The sequence below is a fragment of the Symphalangus syndactylus genome, chromosome 5 (assembly GCF_028878055.3).
Source record: "Symphalangus syndactylus isolate Jambi chromosome 5, NHGRI_mSymSyn1-v2.1_pri, whole genome shotgun sequence".
NCBI lineage: Eukaryota > Metazoa > Chordata > Mammalia > Primates > Hylobatidae > Symphalangus > Symphalangus syndactylus.
Genome location: NC_072427.2, coordinates 129752191 through 129778234, shown reverse-complemented (window position 1 = coordinate 129778234; position 26044 = coordinate 129752191). Strand labels below are relative to the sequence as shown.

General features: G+C 41.4%; 1 protein-coding gene across 4 annotated transcripts in view; it reads right to left on the bottom strand.

Annotated features, from left to right (window-relative positions):
* The window catches only part of TTBK2 (tau tubulin kinase 2), a 182920-nt gene extending 157330 nt beyond the window's left edge, over positions 1-25590 (bottom strand). For 2 of the 4 annotated variants that reach the window (XM_055278904.2, XM_063639554.1), the window contains exon 1: positions 25039-25404. Coding sequence is in view for 1 of the 4 variants with exons in the window: in XM_055278903.2 (XP_055134878.1) it covers positions 24391-24419 (29 nt within the window). In the remaining 3 variants the exon portion in view is untranslated. Of the gene's footprint in view, positions 1-24390; positions 25405-25436 lie in introns of those variants that run through there. The other 2 variants (XM_055278906.2, XM_055278903.2) reach the window with 2 other exon arrangements.
* Between the last annotated feature and the right edge of the window lie 454 nt (positions 25591-26044).

Genomic DNA, 26044 nt, shown 5'->3' with positions numbered 1-26044 from the left:
TCAGATCAGTGAGCTATCTGCAAAAGGATAGAAATATAAACACATGAAACAGAAAAACAGTCCATTGAGGGTAGAGGGTAGGAAGTGGGTCAGGATCAACCAACTACCTATTGGATACTATGTGTATTACCTGGGTGACAAAATAATCTGTACACCAAACCACTAAGACACAGATTTACCCATGGAACAAATCTACACATGTACCCCTTGGACCTAAACCAAAAGTTAGAAAGAAAAAAAAAAAAGAACCTATACATCAAAAAGATTTTTTTTTTTTTTTTTTTGAGATGGAGTCTCGCTCTGTCGCCTAGGCTGGAGTGCAGTGGCGTGATCTTGGCTCACTGCAAGTTCTGCCTCCCGGGTTCACGCCATTCTCCTGCCTCAGCCTCCCAAGTAGCTGGGACTACAGGCGCCTGCCACCATGTCCGGCTAATTTTTTGTATTTTTAGTAGCGATGGGGTTTCACCGTGTTAGCCAGGATGGTCTCGATCTCCTGACCTTGTGATCCACCCGCCTCAGCCTCCGAAAGCGCTGGGATTATAGGCGTGAGCCACCGCACCCGGCCATCAAAAAGATTCCATTACCGCTATCTAATCCCAGAACATTTTCACCATCCCAAAACAAAATCCCATACCCATTAGCAGTCACTCCCCATTCCCTTCTTCTCTCAGCCCCTGGCAATCACTAAATCTTTCTGTCTGTATGGATTTGCCTATTCTGGGCTAAATGATATTTGACAAAGATACAAAGGCAATTCAATACAGAAAAGACAGGCCGGGTGTGGTGGCTCACATCTGTAATCCCAACACTTTGGGAGGCCGAGGCCTCAAGTGGATAACCTGAGGTCAGGAGTTCGAGACCACCCTGACCAACATGGAGAAACCCTGTCTCTACTAAAAATACAAAATTAGCTGGCTATGGTGGCACATGCCTGTAATCCCAGCTACTTGGGAGGCTGAGGCAGGAGAATCGCTTGAACCTGGGAGGCAGAGGTTGCAGTGAGCTGAGATCGTGCCATTACACTCCAGCCTGGTGACAGAGCAAAACTCTGTCTCAAAATAATAATAATAATAGTAATAATAATAATACAGAAAAGATAGTCTTTTCAACAAATTATGTTGAAACAATTGTATTGCCATATGTAAAAAACAGAACCTCTGTCTAAATCTCACACTTTACACAAAATGTAACTCACAATGTATCATAGACCTAAATGTAAATATACAACTTCTAGGGCAGGCATGGTGGCTCACACCTGCAATCCCAGCACTTTGGGAGGCTGAGGAAAGACTATCGCTGGAGGCCACGAGTTTAAGAACAGCCTGAGCAACACAGCAAGACCCCATTTCTACAAAAGATTAAAATAAAAACAATTAGCCAGGCATAGTGGTACGTGCCTGTAGTCCCAGCTACTGGGAGGCTAAGGCAAGAGGATCACTTAGAGGCCAGGAAGTCAAGGCTGCAGTGAGCCATGATCACACCACTGCACCCCAGCATGGGCAATAGAGTGAGACCCTGTCTCCAAAAAAATAAAATAAATAAATAAATAAAAGATTTAACATGTAATAGGTTTACTATTATTAAAAATTTTTAAATTTTTAAGGTTTAGTTTTTTTTTTTGTTTTGAGACAGTCTTGCTCGTCGCCCAGGCTGGAGTGCAATGGCATGATCTCAGTTCACTGCAACCTCCGCCTCCCGAGTTAAAGCGATTCTCCTGCCTCAGCCTCCCTAGTACCTGGGATTACAGGAGCCCGCCACCACACCTGGCTAATTTTTGTATTTTTAGTAGAGACAGAGTTTCGCCATATTGGCCAGGCTGGTCTTGAACTCTTGACCTCGTGATCCGCCCACCTCGGCCTCCCAAAGTGGTGGGATTACAGGTGTGAGCCACTGCGCCTGGTCAGTTTTAGTTTTTAATATAGTAACTATCAATAGATATAAATCTATGTTAAAGAAAAAGAATCTTTAGAGAACCAATAATTTTTAAGATTAGTAAGAGGTCCTGAGAGTTTGGGAATGGCTAGATTATGTAATAGAGATCTATAATTTTTTTTTTACTATTAATAATCTTGATTTATGGTATATATTTGAATGAGTGAACACTTTTTAAATACTCTACTATCTGAAGTTTTACCAATCATTCTTTCAATAAACAAACATTTGACAAGAACACCGACAATAGCTGAAGGAAATATGAGATGAGTAAGTCATGCTCCCTAGCCTTTTAGACAGGGTGGGAAAAAGATCTGATCTCCAGGGCAGCCTGACACACTAAGTTGAGAAGGATCCTGAAGCAAAGTCTGGGCTAAAAGGAAAGGATGCCATTATTGGTTAGTCGGTCTTGGAAGGACAATGGCAACATTCATCCATTCGACAAGTATTTATTGAGAACATATGATGTGTTTTAGGCATTTTTCTTTAGAATAAATTCACAAGGAAAACCCATACAAGACAGGAGACAATGATAAAAATTTGCAAGTTGGACAGAAGATGTACAAGAGTTAACTTACTTAATGAATCCGAGAAAACTGAACTTATACCAGTAGTGGTACACACACACACACACACACACACACGGAACTTCCAATCAGCTTCACTACTCTTAAAAAAAGAGACAACCATCCAGGCACAGTGGCTCATGGCAGTAATCCTAGCACTTTGGGAGGCCAAGGCAGGCAGATCCGTTGAGCCCAAGAGTTTGAAATCAGCCTGGAAAACTTGGTGAAACTCCATATCTATAAAAAGTATAAAAAATTAGCCAGGTGTGATGGTGCATGCCTGTTGTCCCAGCTACTTAGGAGGCTGAGCCAGGGATGTCGAGGCTAACTGCTTATGATGGCCTTCTCAAGTAAATGGGTAAGGGGATGAAAAACAACTCCTCAAATAAGTAATCAAGGTTCAAGTTGTCATGATAATGGTCATTTAAACCACTCATTTTGCCATAACTGATCCATGACCAGACCAAACATAAAATACTGCACTTCTGGCCAGGTGCAGAGGCTGATACCTGTAATCCAGCACTTTGGGAGGCTGACGCAGGAGGATCACCTGAGATCAGGAGTTTGGGACCAACGCGGCGAAACTCTGTCTCTAAAGAAAATACAAAAAATAGCCAGTCACGGTAGCATGCACCTGTAGTCCCAGCTACTCGGGAGGCAGAGGTTGCAGAGAGCCAATCGCGCCACTGCACTCCAGCCTGGGCGGCAGAGTGAGACTCTGTCTCAAAAAAAAGAAAAAAAAAAAAAGCATTGACAGAGTCATAATAACTTAAACTCTGAGTACTGGCCTAACCAATATTAAACTCTGAGTACTGGCCTAAACTCTGACTACTGGCCTAACCAAAATTAAGATATAACATTATTGGAAAAATAAAAGGATCTAACTGTGCATGTGTAGTAGGAATGAGATGGGCAGCGAAAAAGTTAAATCATCTTCCATAGTGGAAAGCTGGTACATAATGACTAAAACTGAAAAATTAATCAGTAGTAACACAAGCATCTTAGTTTGAGATGTGGAGGTAAATACCAAAAGTACTGAAAGTGAATACTTCCCAAAGGATGAAAATGGGACACAGTGGAGAAGCCAGAAGACTCCTTTTTTAATAACAACTTATATATAACCATTAAACTTTTAAAATTATGTGCTGTTAAAACTCTAATAATAAAAACTAAATTTAAAAAGCAATTTGTAGAATTTTTTTTGGCAAGGGAGAGAGAGAGGGTCTCACTCTGTCACCCAGGCTGGAGTGCTGTGGTGTGATCTCAGCTCTCTGAAAACTCCACCTCCTGGGCTAAAGCATTCCTCCTACCTCAGCCTCTTGAGAAGCTGCAACTACAGGCACATGTCACCTTGCCTGGCTAATTTTTTTCATATCTTTTTTTGTACAGATGGGTTTTACTATGTTGCCGAGGCTGGTCTCGAACTCATGAGCTCAAGCGATCTGCCTGCCTCAGACTCCCAAAGTGCTGGGATTACAGGCGAGAGCCACTGTGCCTGGACAATTTATAGAACATTTAAACATAAAAAGTTTCTCACACCTGTAATCCCAGGACTTTCGGAAGCCAGGGTAGACGGATCACTTGAGGTCAGGAGTTCAAGACCAGCCTGGCCAACATAGTGAAACCCCATCTCAACTAAAAATACAAAAATTAGCCAGGTGTGGCCGGGCATGGTGGCTCACGCCTGTAATCTCAGCACTTTGGGAGGCCAAGGCAGGTGGATCACAAGGTCAGGAGATCGAGACCATCTCGGCCAACATGGTGAAACCCCGTCTCTACTAAAATACAAAGAAATTAGCCAGGCGTGGTGGTACATGCCTGTAATCCCAGCTACCTGGGAGGCTGAGGCAGGGGAATCACTTGAACCCGGGAGGCGGAGGTGGCAGTGAGCTGAGATCTGTCACTGTACTCCAGCCTGGTGACAGAGCAAGACTCCATATAAAAAAAGAAAAAAATTAGCCAGGTGTGCTGGTGGGCGCCTGTAGTTCCCAGCTACTTAGCAGGCTGAGGCAGGTGAATCGCTTGAATCCAGGAGGCAGAGGTTTCAGTGAGCCAAGATCACGCCACTGCACTCCAGCCTGGGCAACAAAAGCGAAACTCCGTCTCAAGAAAAAAGAAAAGTGCACTCTAGCCTGGGTGACAGAGCGAGACTCCATCTCAAAAAAAAAAAAAAAAAAAAAAAAAATAGAACTTTTATTTTCTCTTTTTTCAAATGGAGTTTCACTCTTGTTGCCCAGGCTGGAGTACAATGGCATGATCTCAGCTCACTGCAAACTCCACCGCCCGGGTTCAAGCGATTCTCCTGCCTCAGCCTCCTGAGTAGCTAGGATTACAAGCACCCACCACCACGCCTGGCCAATTTTTGTGTTTTTGGTAGAGATGGGGTTTCACCATGTTGGTCAGGCTTGTCTCGAAACTCCTGACCTCATGATCTGCCTGCCTCAGCCTCCCAAAGTGCTGGGATTACAGGCGTGAGCCATCACACCCAGCCTAGAAAAGTTCTTTATGTTTTAAATTAAAAACATAAAACAGTACATATGTATGATCCCATTTCTATTAAAAATGTGTACACATAAATAAATTATGCACAGAAAAAACCTGAACTGAAATTTACCAACTATTAACAGTAGTTATAGGGCTGGGCATGGTGGCTCACGCCTTTAATTCCAGGACTTTAGGAGGCTGACACAGGCCGATCACTTGAGGTCACTAGTTTGAGACTAGCCTGGCCAACATAGCAAAACCCCATCTCTACTAAAAATACAAAAATTAGTTGGGCATGGTGGTGCGTGCCTGTAGTCCCAGCTACTCGGGAGACTGAGTCAGGAGAATCACTTGAACCCGGGAGGCAGAGGTTGCAGCAGTGAGCCGAGATCGCGGCACAGCACTCCAGCCTGGGAAACAGAACCAGACTCCATCCCCCCACCAAAAAAAACAGTAGTTATTTCTATGTAGTATGGTTATTTTCTGGCAGATGGGGGAATTCCTCTTTTGTAAATTTACTACAGAAAACGTGTATTTTTACAATTAGAAGGAAAACTTTTTAAAAGTTAAAATATTTAACTCTCCCAAACATGGTCAAATGATTTTCAACAAGAGTCCCAAGATCACTCAATGGGGAAAGGAAAGTCTTTTCAACAAATGGTGTTGGGGAAACTGGATACCCACATGTAAAAGAAAAAAGATGGACTCCTACCTCATACCATATACAAAAACATACTCAAAATGAAGCAAGGAACTAAACCTAAGAGCTAAAATTATAAAATTATTAGAGGAAGGCTGGGCATGGTGGCTCACACCTGTGATCCCAGCACTTTGGGAGGCGGAGGCAGGTGGATCACCTGAGGTCAGGAGTTTGAGACCAGCCTGGCCAACATGGTGAAACCCCATCTCTACTAAAAATACAAAAAATTAGCCGGGCGTGGTGGTGCGTGCCTGTAATCCCAGCTACTCAGGAGGCTGAGGCAGGAGAATTACTTGAACCTGGGAGGCGGAAGTTGCAGTGAGCTGAGATCACACCATTGCACTCCAGCCTGGGTGACAGAGCAAGACTCTGTCTTGAAAAAAAAAAATTATTAGAGGAAAACATAGGGGTAATGTATTCAGACATTGGATTTGACAATAATTTCTTGGATATAATACCAAAACAAAACAAAACAAAAAATAAATTTGGACTTCATCAAAATTAAAAACTTTTGGCCAGGAATAGTAGCATGTGCCTGTAGTCCCAGCTACTTGGGAGGCTGAGGTGGGAGGATCTCTTGAGCCCAGAAGCTCAAGTCCAGCTGGGCAAAATAGTGAGACCTCGTTTCTGGAAAAAAAAAAAAAAGAATTTAATTTAAAAAAATTTAAAACTTTTGTGCATCAAAGAATACTATCAACAGAGTGAAAAGACAACCCACAAATGGGAAAAAATATTTACAAATAATATATCTGATAAGGGATTAACATCTAGAATACATAAAGAACTCCTAAAACTCAATCAACAACAAAATAACAACCTGGAAGAAATGAACAAAGGACTTGAATAGACACTTGTCCAGAGAAGATATACAAATGGTCAATAAACATGAAAAGATAGCCCCAACATCACTAATCATTAGGGAAATGCAAATCAAAACCACAATGAGGGCCCGGGCGGTGGCTCACACTTGTAATCCCAGCACTTTGGGAGGCTGAGGCCCGCAGATCACCTGAGGTCAGGAGTTGGAGACCATCCTGGCCAACATGGTGACACCCCATCTCTACTAAAAATACAAAAATTAGCCAGGCATGGTGGAGCATGCCTGTAGTCCCAGCTACTAGGGAGGCTGAGGCAGGAGAACTGCCTGAACCCAGGAGGCAGAGGTTGCAGTGAGCCAAGATCGTGCCATTGCCCTCCAGCATGGGCAACAGAGTGAGACTCCATCTCCAAAAAAAAAAACAACCACCGCCGGGGGTGGTGGCTCACGCCTGTAATCCCAGCATTTCGGGAGGCCGAGGTAGGTGGATCACTTGAGGTCGGGAGTTTGAGACCAGCCTGACCAACATGGTGAAACCCCATCTATACTAAAAATACAAAATTAGCCGGGCGTGATGGCAGGTGCCTCTAATCCCAGCTACTTGGGAGGCTGAGGCAGGAGAATCTCATGAACCCAGGAGGTGGAGATTGCGGTGAGCCAAGACTGTGCCATTGCACTCCAGCCTGGGCAACAAGAGTGAAACTCCATCTTATATATATTAAAAAAAAAAAAAAAAATGAGACACCAGTTCACTTTCATTAATATGGCCATTATAAAAAATAAATACGGCAGGTGCTGGTGAGGATGTGAAAAAATCAGAGCCACTCTGCATTGCTGGTAGGAATATAATATGGGACAGTTACTATGAAAAACAGTGCGGCAGTTCCTCAAATAACCAAACAGGGCCAGGCGCAGTGGCTCAAGCCTGTAATCCTAGCACTTTGCAGGGCAGAGGTGGGAGAATTGCTTGAGCTCAGGAGTTTGAGACCAGCCTGGGCAACATGACAAAACCCTGTCTCTACAAAATATACAAAGATTAGCAAGGCGTGGTGCCATGCACCTGTAATCCCAGCTACTCGGGAGGCAGGAGAATCACTGAAACCCAGGAGGTGGATGTTGCAGAGAACGGAGATCGCGCCACTGCACTCCAGCCTGGGCAACAGAGTGACACTCTGTTTCTCAAAAAAAAAAAAAAGAAAGAAAGAAAGAAAGAAAGGGAATTCTTTTTAATTTATTTTTTTATTTGAGACAGTCTCGCTCTGTTGCCCAGGCTCTGTCGCCCATGAGCCACCGTGCCCGGCTGGGAATACTTACCCATGCTAAAATGCAGATAAACCTTAAAGACATCACACTAAGTGAAATGATTCAGCACAAAGGGATGAATATTATATGATTCCACTTATAATAGGTATCTAAAGTAATCAAGTTCAGAGACAGAAAGTAGAATGATGGTTACCAAGGGCCATGGTGAGGGGGTATGGAAAATTAGTGTTTAATGGGTGTGGAGTTTCCATTTAGGAAGATGAAAAAGTCCTACAGATAGATGGTAACGATGGTTTCAGAACAATGGAAATGTACTTAAGGCCACTGAACTGTACACTTAAAAATGCTTAAAAAGAAAACCTTATGTATATTTTACCATAATAAAAAGAAAGTTTAAATTTTAAATAAGACTACTAGGCACTCCTCTGATGTAACTATAAAAGCCAAATAATTTTCACTATCTCACTCTAAATTACCAGTGGAAAAATCATGTGACAAATGGGTAGAGTCCTTCAGTACACTGAAATAAATCTAAGAATAGACTTGTCCCAATTAGGAACCGAACACTAGGAGAAAGACCAGGAACTCTATAAGACACCCAGGTTTGAGGCTGACTGCTTCTAAAAATGGCTCTCAATGACCCTCATCTCCTGCTATTGATCCTTTCCCTTAAGTGTGGGCTGTATCTAGTGACTTACCGCTAATGAACAGAATACAGCAAAAGTGATAGGATGTTACTTCCCAGATAGGTTATAAAAGACTGTGACATCTATCTTGCTCACATTCTCTCTCTCTGGCTCTTTCCACTTACTTGCTCTGATTAAGCGAGCTGCCATATCACCCTATAGAAAGGCCCACATAGCAAAGAATTGAGGCAGCTTCTGCTAGAATATTACATGATTCTGCTTATAATAGACCAATAGCTAGCAAGGAACTGAGGCTCTCAAACAAACTACAGGAATTGAATCTTGCCAACAACCATCAGAATGAGCTTGGAAATAGAACCCTCCCAAGCTGGGTCTTGTGATGGCTGCAGCATACTTTGATTGCAGCCTATGACTGACCCTGAAACAGAGTATCCACCTGAGTCATACCCAAAATCTTGACCCACAAACATCGTGAGATAATAAATGTTGTTGTTTTAAAACACTAAGTTTTGAATAATTTGTTATGCAGCAATAGATAACTATATACCAGCCTTCACTGGTAATGGGGTGATAGTTTCTCAAAGTTATGCAAGACCACAGGTTCCTTTTTTGTTCTAGATTATGGATTATACCTGAAAAATTAATAACTTAGCTACAGTACCAATATTGCCAAGAATTATTTTATATTTATTTTTTCAGTAAGACTTACAATAAAAAAAAAATCTTGGTGCAAGAACACTAGATACTGCAAGACAGAAATTAAATAAATTCCTCCTTGGTAATATCCTTAATGACCTAACACAGGAAGTAAATCGCATGCTAATGAATTCGGACAAAGATGCTAACCCTGGAGGTGTTGCCAAACAGACCCAAAGAAGATCACAATATGGACAGAACATACTAAATGGAGATTCAATTTGTAAATGTAGAATAACATGTGGTGAAAAGTCATTTGAAAAAATTTGCTGGGTAGAAAAAGACTAAGAAAATAGCCAACAAATTAATAAGTAAACACTGACAATCCCCTAGATTATAAACTCCTTGAAGATGAAGACCTATATCATAATCATTATCCTCTGCCATAACCAAGTATTGAGCTTTGCAGTTTATCAATAGATATTTGGCGAAGTTAATTAAAGGGCTCAAAATGAGACAAGCAAACTGTATATAATTTTTTTTTTTTTTGTGATGCAGGGTCTTACTCTGTCGCCCAAGCTGTAGGGCAGTGGTGCAATCTCGGCTCACTGCAACCTCAGCCTTCTGGGCTCAAGTGATCCTCCCACCTCAGCTTCCCAAGTAGCTGGGACTACAGAAACACGCCACCATGCCCGGCTAATTTTTGTATTTTTTGTAGATACAGGATTTCGTCATGTTGGCCAGGCTGGTCTTGAACTCCTGGACTCAAGTGCTATCCGCCCATCTTGGCCTCCTAAAGTGCTGGGATTACAGGCCTGTGCCACTGCGCTTGGCCCTAAACTCTATGTAATTTAAGTCATATAGATTCACATATACAAATAGAGTAAAAAAGAAAAAGTACAACAAAAATAAGAACGATAAGAGGCACAAAGGGAAGTTTTTTGTTTTGTTTTGAGACAAGGCCTCAGTCTGTCACCCAAGCTGGAATACTGTGGCATGATCCCAGCTCATTGCAGCCTTGACCTCCTGGGCTCAGATGATCTTCCCGCCTCAGCCTCCCAGGTAGCTGGGACCACAGGCACACACCTAGCTAAATTTTTGGAGATACAGGTTTTGCCATATTGCCCAGGCTGGTCTCGAACTCCTGAATTCAAGAGATCTTCCCAACTTGGCTTCCCAAAGTGCTGGGGTTACAGGCATGAGCCACCATGCCCAGCCAGGAAATATCTTTTAAACTGTATAGGAACTTCAAGAAACATAAGCCAGACCAAACAAGACTTAATGAAAAGAACTCCCTAAAAGAGTATTATCTGAGATATTAACATAACACTACAGTAAGTTTATTGTCTTCTAACTCCAGGAACTCCTCATAAAATAGAGATTAAGACCAGACTACTGTACCTAGATTCAAATTCTGGCTATTGGGCCCATTACTTAACTTCCCTGTACCTCAATTTCCTCATCTATGAAAAAAAAGGGTAATGACAATCACTAAGCATTAAAAGTGCTAAGATATATGTAAAGTGTTTATTCATCACAGTGCCTAGTACACTGACTGTGCTCAATAAAATTGGCCAGGCATGGTGGCTCACACCTGTAATCCCAGTACTTTGGGAGGCCAACGCAGGCCGATCACCTGAGGTCGGGAGTTTGAGACCAGCCTGACCAACATGGAGAAACCCTGGGAGGCCGAGACGGGTGGATCACGAGGTCAGGAGATCGAGACCATGGTGAAACCCCGTCTCTACTAAAAATACAAAAAAATTAGCCGGGCGTGGTGGCGGGCGCCTGTAATCCCAGCTACTCGGAGAGGCTGAGGCAGGAGAATGGCGTGAACCCGGGAGGCGGAGCTTGCAGTGAGCCGAGATTGCGCCACTGAACTCCAGCCTGGGCGACAGAGCGAGACTCCATCTCAAAAAAAAAAAAAAAAATACAAAATTAGCTGGGCATGGTGGTGCATGCCTGTAATCCCAGCTACTCGGGAGGCTGAGGCAGGAGAATCACTTGAACCTGGGAGGTGGAGGTTGTGGTGAGCCAAGATCATGCCATTGCACACCAGCCTAGGCAACAAGAGCAAAACTCTGTCTCAAAAAAAAAAAAAAGTAGTCATTACTTACGTAATTCTGCATGTTTCCTAAACAACAGAGGAGAAACAGTCACATTCACAGACATAATACTGTCCAAAACAGTTCCTGTACCACTTGAATATTAAAGAAAATTATCATATTTGCACAGAGGCCCAGAATTGAAACCTATTATACAAATACTACTTATCAAATCATATAAAAATATTTTTGTCAGCAAAAGAAAATTACCGTACTAATATGATTACAAATTACAGCATTTGCATTGTTATAATTTTGCTTTTAAAGTTATTTGTAATAGAAAAACCCCTATCTTTCACCATACACAAAAATCAAATCAAAATGGATTAAAGACTTCTTGAATCTAAGACCTGAAACTATGAAACTACTAGAAGAAAACACTGGGGAAACACACCAGTACACTGGTCTGGGCAAAGATTTCTTGTGTAAAATTTCAAAAGCACAGGCAACCAAGGCAAAAATAGATAATTGGGATTATATCGAACTAAAAAGCTTCCGCACAGCAAAGGAAACAATCAACAAAGTAGACAACCCACAGAATGGGAGAAAACACTTGCAAACTATCCATCTGACAAGGAGTTAACCAGAATATATAAGAGTGCAAACAACTCAATAGCAAAAAAAATTAAATAATCTGATTTTTAAATGGGCAAAAGATCTGAATGGACATTTCTCAAAAAAAGAGACATATGGGCCAAGAGCAGTGGCTCATGCCTATAATCTCAGCATTCTGGGAGGCCAAAGCAGAAGGATCACTTGAGCCCAGGAGTTTGAGGCCAGCCTGGGCAACACAATGAGATCCTGTCTCATTAAAAGAAAATAAAAAGAAATACAAATGGCCAACAGATATATGAAAAAATGCTTAATATCACTAATCATCAGAGAAATGTAAATCAAAACCTCACAAAATAGAGATTAATGTGATATCATCTCACCCCAATTAAAATGGCTTATATGAAAAAGGCAGTAACAAATGCTGGCAAGGATATGGAGAAAGGGAAACCCTCATACACTGCTGGTAGGAATGGAAATTAGTGCAGCCACTATGGAGGCGCTATGGAGGTTCCCAAAAAAAAACTAAAAATAGAACTTCCATATTATCCCGCAATTCCACTATTGGGTATATAGCAAAAAGAAAGGAAATCAATATAGCAAAGAGATATCTGCACTCCCATGTTTATTGCAGCACTATTAACAACAGCCAAAATGGAATCAACCTAAGTGTCTATCCAGATGAATGGATAAAGAAAATGTGGTATACACTATGTGTATACACATTCAAAAGAATGAAATGCTGTTATTTGCAGTAACATGGATGGAACTGGAGGCCATTACATTAAGTGAAATAAGCCAAGTACAGAAAGACAAATGTTGTATGTTTTCACTCACATGCCAGAGCTAAAAGAGTAATCTCATGAAGATAGAGAGTAGATTGGTGGTTATCAGAGGCTGAAAAGGGGAGGGGGAAGGGGAAGAAAGGGGAAAAAAAGAATATAAATGTATTTATTGTTACTAAACTGCGCATATAAAATGGTAAAGATGGTAAATCTTATTTGCATGTTTTATCTCAATTAAAAAATTTTTTTGGCTGGGCATGGTGGCTCACAACTGTAAATTCAGCACTTTCAGAGGCCAAGGCAGATGGACCACTTGAGCCCAGGAGTATAAGACCAGCCGTGGCAACATGGCAAAACCCCATCTCTACAAAAAAAAAATAATAATAAAAATTAATAATAATAATAATAATTAGCCTGGCATGGTGGCATGTGCCTGTGGTCCCAGTTACTCAGGAGGCTGAGGTGGGAAGACTGCTTGAGCCCAAGAGGCAGAAGTTGTGGTGAGCCAAGATCATGCCACTGCACTCCAGCCTAGATGACAAAGTGAGACCCTGTCTCAAAAAAACAAAGCTTTTAAAATAAAGTTAATAGAATTAGTTGATCAAAAAGGGAATAAAAATAAACCAATGCCATCTACTATTTTTAGACTGGCAAAAGTACAGATTAGGAGAGCCAAGGTGGCTCACACCTGTAATCCCAGAACTTTGGGAGGTCGAGGTGGGAAGACTGCCTGAGGCCAGGAGTTCAAGACCAGCCTAGGCAACATAAGATGCCGTCTGTAAAAATTTAAAAAATTAGTCAGGTGTGGTGGTGTGCATCTATAGTCCTAGCTATTCAGAAGGCTGACGCCGGAGTATTGCTTGAGGCTAGGAGTTCAAAGTTGCAGTGAGCCATGATTGTGCCACTGCATTCCAGCCTGGGTAACAGAACAAGACCCTGTCTCAAAAAAAAAAAAAAGTATAGATTAGTTCTCAAATGTGTTTTAACTTTAAGCAAATTTTGAGTACTCACCCATATAAAGGAAGCATTATCATAGTTAATATCAAAGAAGAAAGTATTTAAATTAAAAAGTGAGGACTTTTGTACACCTCTAGTAGGAATATACTTTGTTGTTGCTTGCTAATCGTCCAGTGTACATGCCAAGGGAATGTACTTTGAAAATGCTATTGTACTGTATTATAAAGGAAAGCTGAAGATAATGCCTACCCTGTGACTCAGCAACTCCTTTACTAGGTATACATTCTAGAAATACTTTTTCCCCATGCACACCAGCAAACAGGTACAAGAATGTTCATAGTCACACTGTCCATAAATGGTAAAAACTACAAACAACCCAAGTGTCCAGCAAGAAAAGAATGGATAAATTATAGTATATTTGTCCTGTATATATATTCATATAGCAGCTTCCTACTGCTGCTGTAACAAATATGACAAATTTAGTGGCAAAAACAACACAAATTTGTAATCTAATAGCTCTAGAGGTCAGAAGTCTGGGCTTCCACTGGGCTAAAGCTGTAGGGAGAATTTATTTCCTTACCTTTTCTAGCTTCTAGAACCCACCTGAATTCTGTTTTGTTGTTGTTGCTTTGTTTTGTTTTGTTTTGTTTTTTAAGAGACAGGGTCTCACTATGTTCTCCAGGCTGGAGCGCAGTAGCTAGCTATTCACAGGCTCAATTATTACACACTACAGTCTCAAAGTCCTGCGCCTAAGCAATCCTCCTGCCTAGCTTTCCAAATAGCTGGGAATACAAGTGCACCACCAGGCCCAGCCTGCCTGAATTATTTGGTTTACAGCCTCCTCCCCCACCTTCAATATCAGTAGTATAGCATCTTCAAATCTCTCTCTGACTTTTGTTTCCATTGTCACATCTGCTTATCTCTCTCTGACAAAGTATATGCCTCCCTCTTATGAGCACCCCCTTGTGATTACATCGGACCCACCCAGATAATCAAGGAAAATCCTCCTCTCGCAAGAGCCTTAATTTAATCATATATGCAAAGTCTCTTCTGCCACATAAGTTAACATATTCATGTGCTGGGGATTACGACATGAACATTTTGGGGGGCCATTATTCCACTTACCGCAAAACTACACTAAAAAGAAAACGAAGAAAATATTGCTATACTGAACTACATGAATGAATCTCACAAACAACACTGAAAAAAATTAAGCAAGACAAAATAATATACACAATATGAGCCCTTTTACATAAAGTCCAAAAATAAGCAAAACTAAACTACGTTAAATGGAGATGCAAACATAGATAGTAAGTCTATAAAGAAAAGCAAAAATATTATTATCACAAATGTCATAAGAATGGATACCTTTGGGGTAAAGAAAGCAGGTGAAAGCCAGGCAGCTTACACCTGTAGTAATCACAGCTACTAGGGAGGCTGAAGATCACTTGAGCCCAGAAGTTTGAGACCAGCCTAAACAACACAGGGAGATCCCATTTCAACAAAACAATACAAAACAAAACAAAAAAGGCAGGTGAGATCAGGAACGAGATTCTGAGATGCTGGCAACGTTTTATTTATTGAACACTGGCTTTATAATTATTCCTTAAACTGCACATATATGTTTTATATACACCATGATTAATATATCTTATAAAAAGAACAGTAACAGATAATAGTTATATAAACCAGAAACAGAGAAAGCCAGACATAGAATAGATTAGGCAACAATAATCTAGCAGTGTGAGAGAGAGCAGAAGAGTGCCCCATCTACACAATAAAAAAAAAAAAAAGCCAGCTAACCTGTGAGTTGAGCATGAAGCAGAAATATAGGTTGGAGTAAAGAAACAACCTTAGAAGCACGCACACAATTTGCGTCCTCCTAACAGAGTACACATTTCTTGAGGTCAAGAGCATCTACTCATTCACTTCTACTCATCTAGCATCTAGCCTAACACCTACCATAGAACCTTTCACTAAATGAAATATCTTTCACCTCCCATACAGCTGAATGAAACTAAATAGCCCTCTGGCAAATAACTGGACAGTTGATTTGAAAATTTAACATATGCTCATTCAATAAATTGTCATGAATACAGGGAAGAGAAAAAAGAAGCATAATGCATAGCTTTGCCCTCAATGAGTTAACAATCAGGGGAAGAAAAGTTATTATTTCAAAAAATAATTATTTCCAAAATAATCTTTGAATGAGAATACATAATATAAAAACAGAAATTAACAGTAACTATCTGGGTTTAAAAGGTAAAAAAATAGGGGCCCAGTGCGGTGGCTCATGCCTGTAATCCCAGCACTTTGGGAGGCTGAGGCAGGCAGATCACGAGGTCAGGAGTTCGAGACCAGCCTGGCCAACATGGTGAAACCCTGTCTCTACTAAAAATATAAAAATTAGCCAGGCATGGTGGCAGGTGCCTGTAATCCCAGCTACTCAGGAGGCTGAGACAGGAGAATCTCTTGAACCCAGGAGGCAGAGGATGCAGTGAGCTGACATTGCGCCATTGCACTCCAGCCTGGGTGACAAGAGTGAAACACCATCTCAAAAAAAAAAAAAAGGTAAAAAAATAGAAAAAGTTAACCTACATCAATTTGTAAGGGCCAACTGCATACAAAAAATCGAACAGGGAGATTAATACTAGCTAGGATTGTCATACAAAGTTTCTTACAAGAGGTGGATATGATTCGTAGAAGACGTCTGGTCGATTGCAAAATAGCCACACATTTCTCCCATTCCCATACATATATTCCTTTGCAATGTGTCCTTGATACTTTGCAATGTGTCCTTGATACATATCCCATCAAGAGGTAGGATTGTGCTGGGCACTGTGGCACATGCCTATAATCCCAGCTACTAGAGAGGCTGAGGCAGGAAGATTGCTTGAGCCCAGTAGTTTAAATCCAGCCTGGGCAACATAGCAAGACCTGGTCTCTAACAAAAGAGGTAGATCATTCCTTTGGTTCCTTTCTCCTTCTCTGAAATGGGGGTTGGTCATGTGATTTGTTTTGGCCAATGGGACATTAGCAAACATGACTCAGAATCCTGAAAAGCACTTATACACTGGACTTGCCCTCTTTTGCTACTTTTGGAGCCCAGACTCATGAGAAGAAACTCAAGCTAGCCAACTGCCTCATATAAATGAGAACGAACAAGACCAAAACAAGTACTATTCAGCTGGGCCTAAACTGCCAACCCACAGAACAGTTAATGAATAATTATTGTTTTAGCCTCTAAATTTTGAGGTGCTTTGTTTCAAGGCAAAAGTTAACCAAGGAGGTATGCAAAGGCACAGAAGAGGAAATAAGCATAACATACAAGTGCATGGGAAAATAAATGATAAGATTAGTCTACATCAGGGGTGTCCAATCTTTTGGCTTCTCTGGGCTACAGTGGAAGAATTGTCTTAGACCACACATGAAATATACTAACACTAACGACAGCTGATGAGTTAAATACACACACACACACACAAACCCACACACACACTACAAAAGCTCATAATGTCTTAAGAAAGTTTACAAATTTGTGTTGGGCCACATTCAAAGCCATCCTGGGCTGTGTGCGGCCCATGGGCCGCAGGTTGGACAAGCTTGGTCTACGTGAAAAGGGTGCTTATTGGGAGAAAGAATACATAGGCCTGAAAGGTAAACTGAGTTCAAACTGCAAAAACCAGGCTAGGAAGAGGATGGACATCATTCTGTTTCAGTCGGCAAGGTGGCACAGGGTGGGCCTGAAGGCACCCCTTCAGGAGCTGGAGGATGATATAATGTAAGAGGAAAAAGAGTCCATTTAGAAGACTATTACTATCACTATTATCTCTCAGGCTAAAGTAATAAACTCCTACATTTAGGAGGGAAACTAGATAATTCACCAAATAGCACAGTTTTATAACTGTCATATAGTTTATATAAGATTCTACTCTTTGGCCAGGCTTGGTGGCTCACACATGTAATCCCAACACTTTGGAAGGCCCCAAGGTGGGTGGATCACCTGAGGTCAGGAGTTCAAGACCAGTCTGGCCAACATGATGAAACCTCGTCTCTACTAAAAATGCGAAAAAAATTAGCTAGGCCTGGTGGCGGGCACCTGTAGTTCCAGCCACTCGGGAGGCTGAGGCAGGAGAATTGCTTGAACCTGGGAGGCGGAGGTTGCAGTGAGCCGAGATTGCGAGATCGCGCCACTGCACTCCAGCCTGGGTGACAAGCACAAAACTCCATCTCAAAAAAAAAAAAAAAAGTATCTAAATTGTTACATTTTAAAATAAAACAAGACCATGTGTAGAAACAAGTTTACAAAGAGTACACACCAGCTACATTTTTCAAGGCATCTAATATACTAATAAGCAACAGAAATAAGGTGCAAGGATAGGAAAAACCCAATGGGATTTTGTTTTTGTTTATGTTTTTGTTTTTATCCCATAGATCTTAGCAAGAGCTCCTCTGAAGAGTTAGTAAAAAGAAATGAAGATTTGTACAGAACCCCATTTGCTGATGGCAAAAGAAGAGAAGGTAAGTTTATTCACCACTCACACTTCAACTGTTCTTTATCAACTTTGAGGGGAGGTAAATTATACTTCGGGCAACCGGAAATCTCTCTGAGCTCAATAAATCTAAGTAAAATATCTACTAAAAGTAAAGAGAGGCTGGGAGCGGTGGCTCACGCCTGTAATCCCAGCACTTTGGTAGGCCGAGGCGGGCGGATCACAAGGTCAGGAGATCGAGACCATCCCGGTTAACACAGTGAAACCCCGTCTCTACTAAAAATACAAAAATTAGCCAGGCGTGGTGGTGGACACCTGTAGTCCCAGCTACTCGGGAGGCTGAGGCAGGAGAATGGCGTGAACCCGGGAGGTGGAGCTTGCAGTGAGCCAAGATTGCGCCACTGCACTCCAGCCTGGGCGACAGAGCGAGAATCCATCTCAAAAAAAAAAAAAAAAGGAAAGAGAAGCTTTACAAGTCAGTATGGTTATGGTTACAATTACTGACAACAAAATAAAAGTGTAAACAACCTAGTTTTCCTCTCCCTGGCTACCATACTAGCAACACATAAACAAATTCTTCCCTTATAGGAAGTACAGTGTAACTTACATGACCAGACTGTTAAGGAAAACATTAAACATTCCTTGGGTAAACAAAATCATTCCTCGGGTAAAATCTACTATAACCAAATCAACCGAGCAAAGCATTATGTCTATGATCTTCCCACTAACACAAAGAAAAATCAATACAGAACCTTTTCTGTCCTTTCATTGCAATAACATTTTAAGTATATTAACTTCCTTTTTTTTTTTTTTTGAGATGGAGTCTTGCTCTGTCACCCAGGCTGGAGTGCAATGGTGCTGTCTCGACTCACTGCAACCTCCACCTCCCAGGTTCAAGCGATTCTCCTGCCTCAGCCTCCCGAGTAGCTGGGACTACAGGTGCGTGCCACCATACCCGGCTAATTTTTGTATTTTTTAGTAGAGACAGGGTTTCACCATATTGGCCAGGCTAGTCTCAAACTCCTGACCTTGTGATCTGCCCGCCTCAGCCTCCCAAAGTGCTAGGATTACAGGCATGAGCCACCACGCCTGGCCTTAACTTCCTTTTTCAAAAACAGCAAAACTGGCCAGCCACAGTATAATATATCCTAATATACTATATCCTAATCACTTGTACATTTAATGAATCACCTATAAGCTGCTGGGCCCTAGCTACAGAGACACTATAGCCATCTACTTGGAACACCTCTTTCTTGTAACCATGGCTTGTACTCTGGCTTCTGGTAACACAGTCCTAACTTCTCATGGTTCAAACAGAGTGTAAAAACATAACATAGGAACTCTGTCAGTATTCAAGTAATTGAGGCTTGGGAGAATCCAAAGTAGAAACCCATACTGAAGGGAGAGTGGGGACTCTTTAGGATAAAACTCTTCCAAGTGTTCTTGTGTTCTGAAAGAACTTGTCTAAAGCTGTTTCAGGGGTTGTGTGGACATTTAATTTCAAATAGCCTTTTAAATTTAAAAACATTTACTTTTTCATTATTTATTTAATTATTTAACTAATTATAGGGATAATATATCCACTAGCTCTGAATCTGATGAAGTATGTAGAATGAACTGTGGCTGATGAAACAGAAACTTCTTCCCTGAACCAACCTCTTCACTGTTAGGTCTGTTAAATGCTCATGTCTGCATCTTCCCTTCATAATACTTGGAACATTTGTAATTTCTTCTTCTGCAAATGTCTGCTTCCACTATTTGTAAGCTCCAAAAGTGAGTAGATTATTTGTCTTGTTGGCTGTTAAATCTCCAACCCCTAGCACAGTAACATGGTAGATGCTAAGCAAGTATTTAATCAAGAAATGTGGCTACTGTTATACAGTAATCCCCCTTATCCATGGTTTCACTTTCTGCAGTTTCAGTTACCCATGGTCAATCACAGTCCAAAAATATTAAATGGAGAATTCCAGAAATAAACAATTCATAAGTTTTAAATTGTATATTGTTTTGAGTATGGTGATGAAATCTCAAGCTGTTCAGCTGTGTTGCACCTAGGACGTGAACCATCCCTTTGTCCAGCACGTATCCGCACTGTCTGTGCTGCCTTACTGCTTGTCACTTAGGAGCCATCTCGGTTGTTACATCACTGTCTCAGTACAGGAGTGCTTGTATTCAAGTAACTAACTCTTATTCTACTTAATAATGGCCCTAAAACACAAGACTAGTGATGCTGGCATATTACAATAACTGTTCTATTTTATTATTAGCTATTGTTGTTACTCCCTTACTATGCTTAATTTATAAACTTTATCATAGCTATGTATGTATAGGAAAAGCATAATTATCTATAGGGTAAGGTACTATCTGAGGTTTCAGGCATCCACTGGGGATCTTGGAATGTATGCCCCTTAGATGGGGATGACTACAGTAGTTTAAAGTTTCACAGAGACCAAAGTGAGGTGTTAGCAATGGAAATAAAATGCAGAGGGCTAGGCATTGTGCCTCATGCCTATAATTCCCGCACTTTGGGAGGCTGAGGTGGGAGGATTGTTTGAATTCAGGAGTTCAAGATCAGCCTGGGCAACATAGTGGTAGCACATGCCCGTAGTCCCAGCTACCCAGGAGGCTAAGGGGGGAGGATTGCCTGATCCCAGGAGGTCAAGGCTGCAGTGAGCTATGATCATGGCACTCCAGCCTGGGCAACAGAGCAAGACCCTGTCTCCAAAAAAAGAAAGAAAGCAGAGGTTTTGTGTGGGTAAGATCAGGAGAAAATAGGTAGCAAAAAGAAAAAAGAAAAAACAAGAGAGAGAGAGAGAATGTGTGTTTTGATCCTGTATGACTAAATGATAATGCCTTTACTTATACAATTAAGGAAGTTAAAAAGAGAACTGACTATTATCTTGGATATGCTGAATTTTTTAAGTGCTAGGGAAGTCCAGCAGAAATGAAGTCCTAATCTAGTTTATTATCTACCATACAATTTAGCCTCCAGATGATTTTTCTTAAATCAAATTTCCACGAGAGGCAAGGCTCACATTTTTTTCTTTGGTTATTCATTTTTTCCTATTTTCCTCCCCTCATCTTTGCCTTATTGGTCATTGAAAAATGTTTTTTGTTTTTGTTTTTGAGACAGAGTCTCACTCCGTCACCCAGGCTGGAGTGCAGTGGCACAATCTCAGCTCACTGCAACCACCGCCTCCCAGGTTCAAGCAATTCTCCTGCCTCAGCCTCCCGAGTAGCTGAGATTACAGGTGCATGCCACCACACCCTGCTAATTTTTCTGTTTTTAGTTTAGATATTTTTGAAACTGAAGCACTTGGAGGATTAAGAAATTTAAAAAGACTTTACAAACTTCATCTATAATATATAACGTGGAAAATTAAATATTGGAAAAATATGAACAAAATACAGTCTTTCAATGATCATATGGCTAGAAAAAGATGAGGGAAACTGCAACTTCATTTTTTTAAAGGCAACTACTTTGAAACTGCAGAAATAAAAAGACAAATATAAAAATATTAATTATAAAAGCATTTTGGTAAAAACAAATATAATGGCAAATATGTTTTCTAATTCAAACATTTTAAAATGTTGATTCTTGTTTTCAATAAAGATGTTAATTCTCTGTTTAAAAAAATAACGATTCTGAAAACACGGTTAAGTCTCAATAGCTTACCAAAGGAAGCTAAGAAGCTACTTACTAACTTCCACTCTTTAGGAGGCACTATTACATCCCAGATTCTTTTCGAAGGACACTTAAGTTTTTTACATTGGGAAGCTTTACCCTAACTGAAGTGAAAGCAAATTCCTATATACAATAAAAAACAGCTATAAACACTCCAAAACACCAAGGATTATATAGACAAAGGTTAAAAAAAAAATCACAGGAAAAAAATCCAAAATGTTCACAAAAGTTTGTAAGTACTATATGTTCACTTAAGCATCAAGAATAAAGTCGCGTGACATTAATGAAAATATACTAAAGTCTATTTAAAAATAACCTACTGAAAAGATGAAACTATCTAGCAAAACTGACATTCATATTATGTTATAATATAATTTCAATCTGTATTATAAACCTATAATCAAGGATCACCAGACTTTAATGAGGCAGTTTTGAGTAGTAATATGTGTTGTCCTTATGCTCAAAATTTAGTTCTAAAAAACTGAAGTTTTTCATATGAACTTAAAGGCTCTTTCACCAAATATAGACATATGATATTTAACTTGAAAGCTTTCCGTATTTTCAGCATAAAAGGTTCTATCCACTGAAGCCTGGGGAAAAAACTTCCACTACCACACATTGTTTACAATATGCTGGATGACAAAAAAAAAAAAAAAAGACTAGGAAATAAAACTGAATAAAATGTATTTAATTTCAAAAATCCATAAATATTGAAGGTATATTGCAATATTACTAATCAAACAGAAATAGCTCCAGCTACATTTTGAGTGTCTCTCAGAAACCTCAATAAGAGCAAAAAATGAATACATGACTAGAGTAATTTTGAGTAGCATATCCTCAAATTGAAAACACTGTTTGCTATATATTTATAAAAGAATATTTCCTATAGGATTTTTTTTAAGTGCAGAAAGAAGTAAGCTATAGCTATATTTTCCATAATTCTCAAAGACTTTTTATTTTGCTGATCAACACAGTCCTTACTAGATCAATAATGATCATAAACACTTTCCCTTGTCATAGATTTGTATTTATTTATTTATTTATTTATTTATTTATTTATTTATTTTAAGAGATGGGGTCTTGCTCTGTCACCCAGGCTGGAGTGCAGTGGAGTGATTACAGATCACAGCAGCCTCAACCTCCGATCCTCCCCCTCAGTCTCCCTAGTAGCTGGAACCACAGGTGTGAGCCACCATGCCCAGCTAAATTTCTGTTTGTTTTTTGTAGAGACAGGATCTCCCTATGTTACCTAGGCTGGTCTCAAACTCCTGGGCTCAAGCAATCCTCCTGCCTTGGCCTCCCGAAGTGCCGGGATTACAGGCATGAGTTATTTTTTTTTAAAGCAGCAAACATTTATTATCTCACACAGTTTCTCAGGATTCGAATCTGAAAGTGTCTTAGGTAGGTGGTTCTGGCTCAGAGTCTCTCATGAGTTGCAATCAAGCAGTCATCTGGATATATGTTACTTTTTAAAGTTATAAAGCATATAAAAAGTTGGCTGCCCCCACCAAAGTGAAATTTAAATTCCATGATCACAGCTAACTCGTATTTGTAATATTCATTTACTTTGAAAAACCAATAACTTATCGTTGCCATATTTTTAGTGCACTTTTTAGAAGTAAAATATCCTCAAAAATGGTCTAAATTATGCAAACTTCCCTTCTAGTATTGCATTTAAAGATATTTGAAGCCCCACATAATTGAGTTCAATTTGCTAAAGCAAATGAGGTCTAACCTCTTGAAGATTTCCTGAAGTATTAAAATAATCAACACTTAAAATCAAAAGAAGATACAACAATCTAAAGTCATATATAATGCAATAGAGAATTTACTAAATTATGTATTAACCATAGTACAAGATAATGAGCAAGATATATTATTCTCAGTCAGCCCCCTACCAATGTACAAATTTGCATCAACTTGATATTATATATTAAATTAATGAAGCTATGGACTTTAATTTCTTCTGTGTCTAAAACTGGAAGAGGGAAAAAAGCATTTCCTAAGATTCTATCATAAAAGAAAAATGTTAAGAGAAACTTTCCTTTAAAACCATGCTTCATATGTCCCCTTCGGTGTCTTGATAAAATGTTATCATACAGGAAAACGTAAGCTTCTAAATCAAAGATTTCCTTCAATGTTTTCAATTTGCATAGATCACAATATAACACACACTTATTATTTGAAACATTTTTGACTTCAGACAAATGCCTCAAGATTAATCATACGAAGCTGTATTTGTCATTACTGCTTCTTTATTTAAAAAAAAAGGAAAGCAAGCAAGCAAGCAATATATAGCATTCAATTCCCTTGATAAGTTAAAATCATGTCCGCCTTCTACCCCCAAATGAACGTTATTCTAGTCCATTTAGCCAAAGGTACACAGCCAACACATCTTCGTGGTATACTGTGGCAAATCAGGGTTTAGATATCAATGCAACTGTTATCAATGGCTCAGAACCAAACATTGTAACAAAACACACTGAGTGGATCCTCCCTCTGCGTGTATGTGTGTCTACATGTGCCCATTCATAACATGACCCTCCTACACACACAGAAACTCAATTTCTACTGAATAACAAAACATCTTCACATTATTAAAAGTGTATAATAAAACTGTCCTCTTTAATGTTCAAAGAAAGAACAATTTCTAAAGCGATGAGAGAGAAGAGTTAATACCAGGATTGCTGCTACCCATCAACTTCAATTCAAAGTACAACTCAATGTCATTTTTACCTCTACTGTAGCCTCGATGGAAACAAAATTACCTTCGCTGTAGAATAAAGTATCCTGGCATCCCAATGGACTATTTACTTCTCCGATTTGACAGAACATATACGTGAGTCTTTTGTCCCTCCCACAGCATCCCAGGGTGTCAACATCATCTCTGCCACAGCAAATGACGAGCAAATCCCTCAGATCATTACTTCAGCATCCTAAGTACAAGTAGGTCGCGGCCTTCACTGTCGTTACAACACGGCAAACAGATTCAGTAGTCCCATGTTCCTTTCCATTATAGTTGGGGAGGCGGGGTGGGAAATAAGCGCTCAGATTTCCTAGGAATCCTTCGTGTTCGGTGCTGGTACCAGAAGTGGCATGAGTACAAGTGATATGTGGGTCACCCACAGAGAGAGACGCAGAACGAAGCTTCGCGACCCTCTAAGTTCAGTGAAGACACCCAAAGCCTAGGGCAAAACGGGGCGGCAGCCTTCGGGGAAATGGGGCAGAACCAGAACGATCTCCGAGATGGAGAGTGACGGGGTCTGGCACGAGCCCGGGGCTTGCAGCGACCTGAGAGTCCCCGGTACCCCTCCCCTTCTCAGCAGGCTCGGTCACTCGGCGAGGGGTGCGGCCGGAGGAGGGGGTCAGGACTGGGGGAGGGCGGCGCCCTGGGGGGTCGGGGGGGTGTGTCCTACCTGGGCCGTGGCGGACGCAGGGGTTTCTGGAGGAGGGCTCTGGTCCAGCTCAGGACCGGGACCGGCGAGGGTTAACCCTCGGCAGGCGGGACCGCCACTGCCTGCCCATCCCCCACCGCCGACTGCGGCGGGACCCGAGGGCGGCTTCCAGGGCTGGCCGGCTGGGTAGTCCCCTGGGGTACGGTCTGCGTTTACTGGCGGCGGCGGCGGCTGCTGCTGTTACTGCTGCTGCCGGCTCCCCCAAGCCGCTGCTCTTGTGCCAGCACCTGCTCCCCCTCCTGCCGCCGCCGCCGCCTCGTCCCCACCGCTCCCATCGCCGCTGCGGCGACTACTGCAGCGCCCGCTGACCCGACCCGACGTTATTCTCCCCCCTCGTAACCCGACACAGCCTAGCCCACCTGCCCTGCCAGCGGGCACGCCCTCCTCTCCGCTACAGGTGCTGATTGGAGAGTGCGTTCCGAACTCACAGCGTCGGTTGGCTAGTCCCATTGCCTATCACGAAGGGGGCGGAGAGTCGGGCAGAAACCGTCTCCGCCCCCCACCGGAGAATTGCCGCTATCTTCAGGTTTGCCTGAGAGGGCGAGTTACCGGGAAAGGAGCATCACAATGGCAGCGCGCATGCGCATAGGAATTCTGGGCCTCGTAGTTCCAGCCATAGCCGCAACTCCCCGCCTGTCCCGAGGAGAGAAGTAGGGCTTCTGAGACAAGTAGTTTGAGCACATAGGTGTTCTTCTAGCGTGACAGTTAAATTGGTTATAGAGGGATGGTTGGGATCCCAGGGTTGGGCTTTTCGGAATAAAATCGGAAATGCTTTGTCACGATACGAAATTACACACTGAGGCAGTCGCGATGAAGGGCCCAAATCGTGAGGCCCTGCAAGCCTTAAGGATCCATCCTCTTCCTCAGCATCAGCGCTGACAGGATCCCGCAAATTGGCGCCGTCCCCAGAACCGCCTAACGTGAAGCTAATCATCTTCGGGGGACCGGGGAAGGGCCTTAGGTGTGA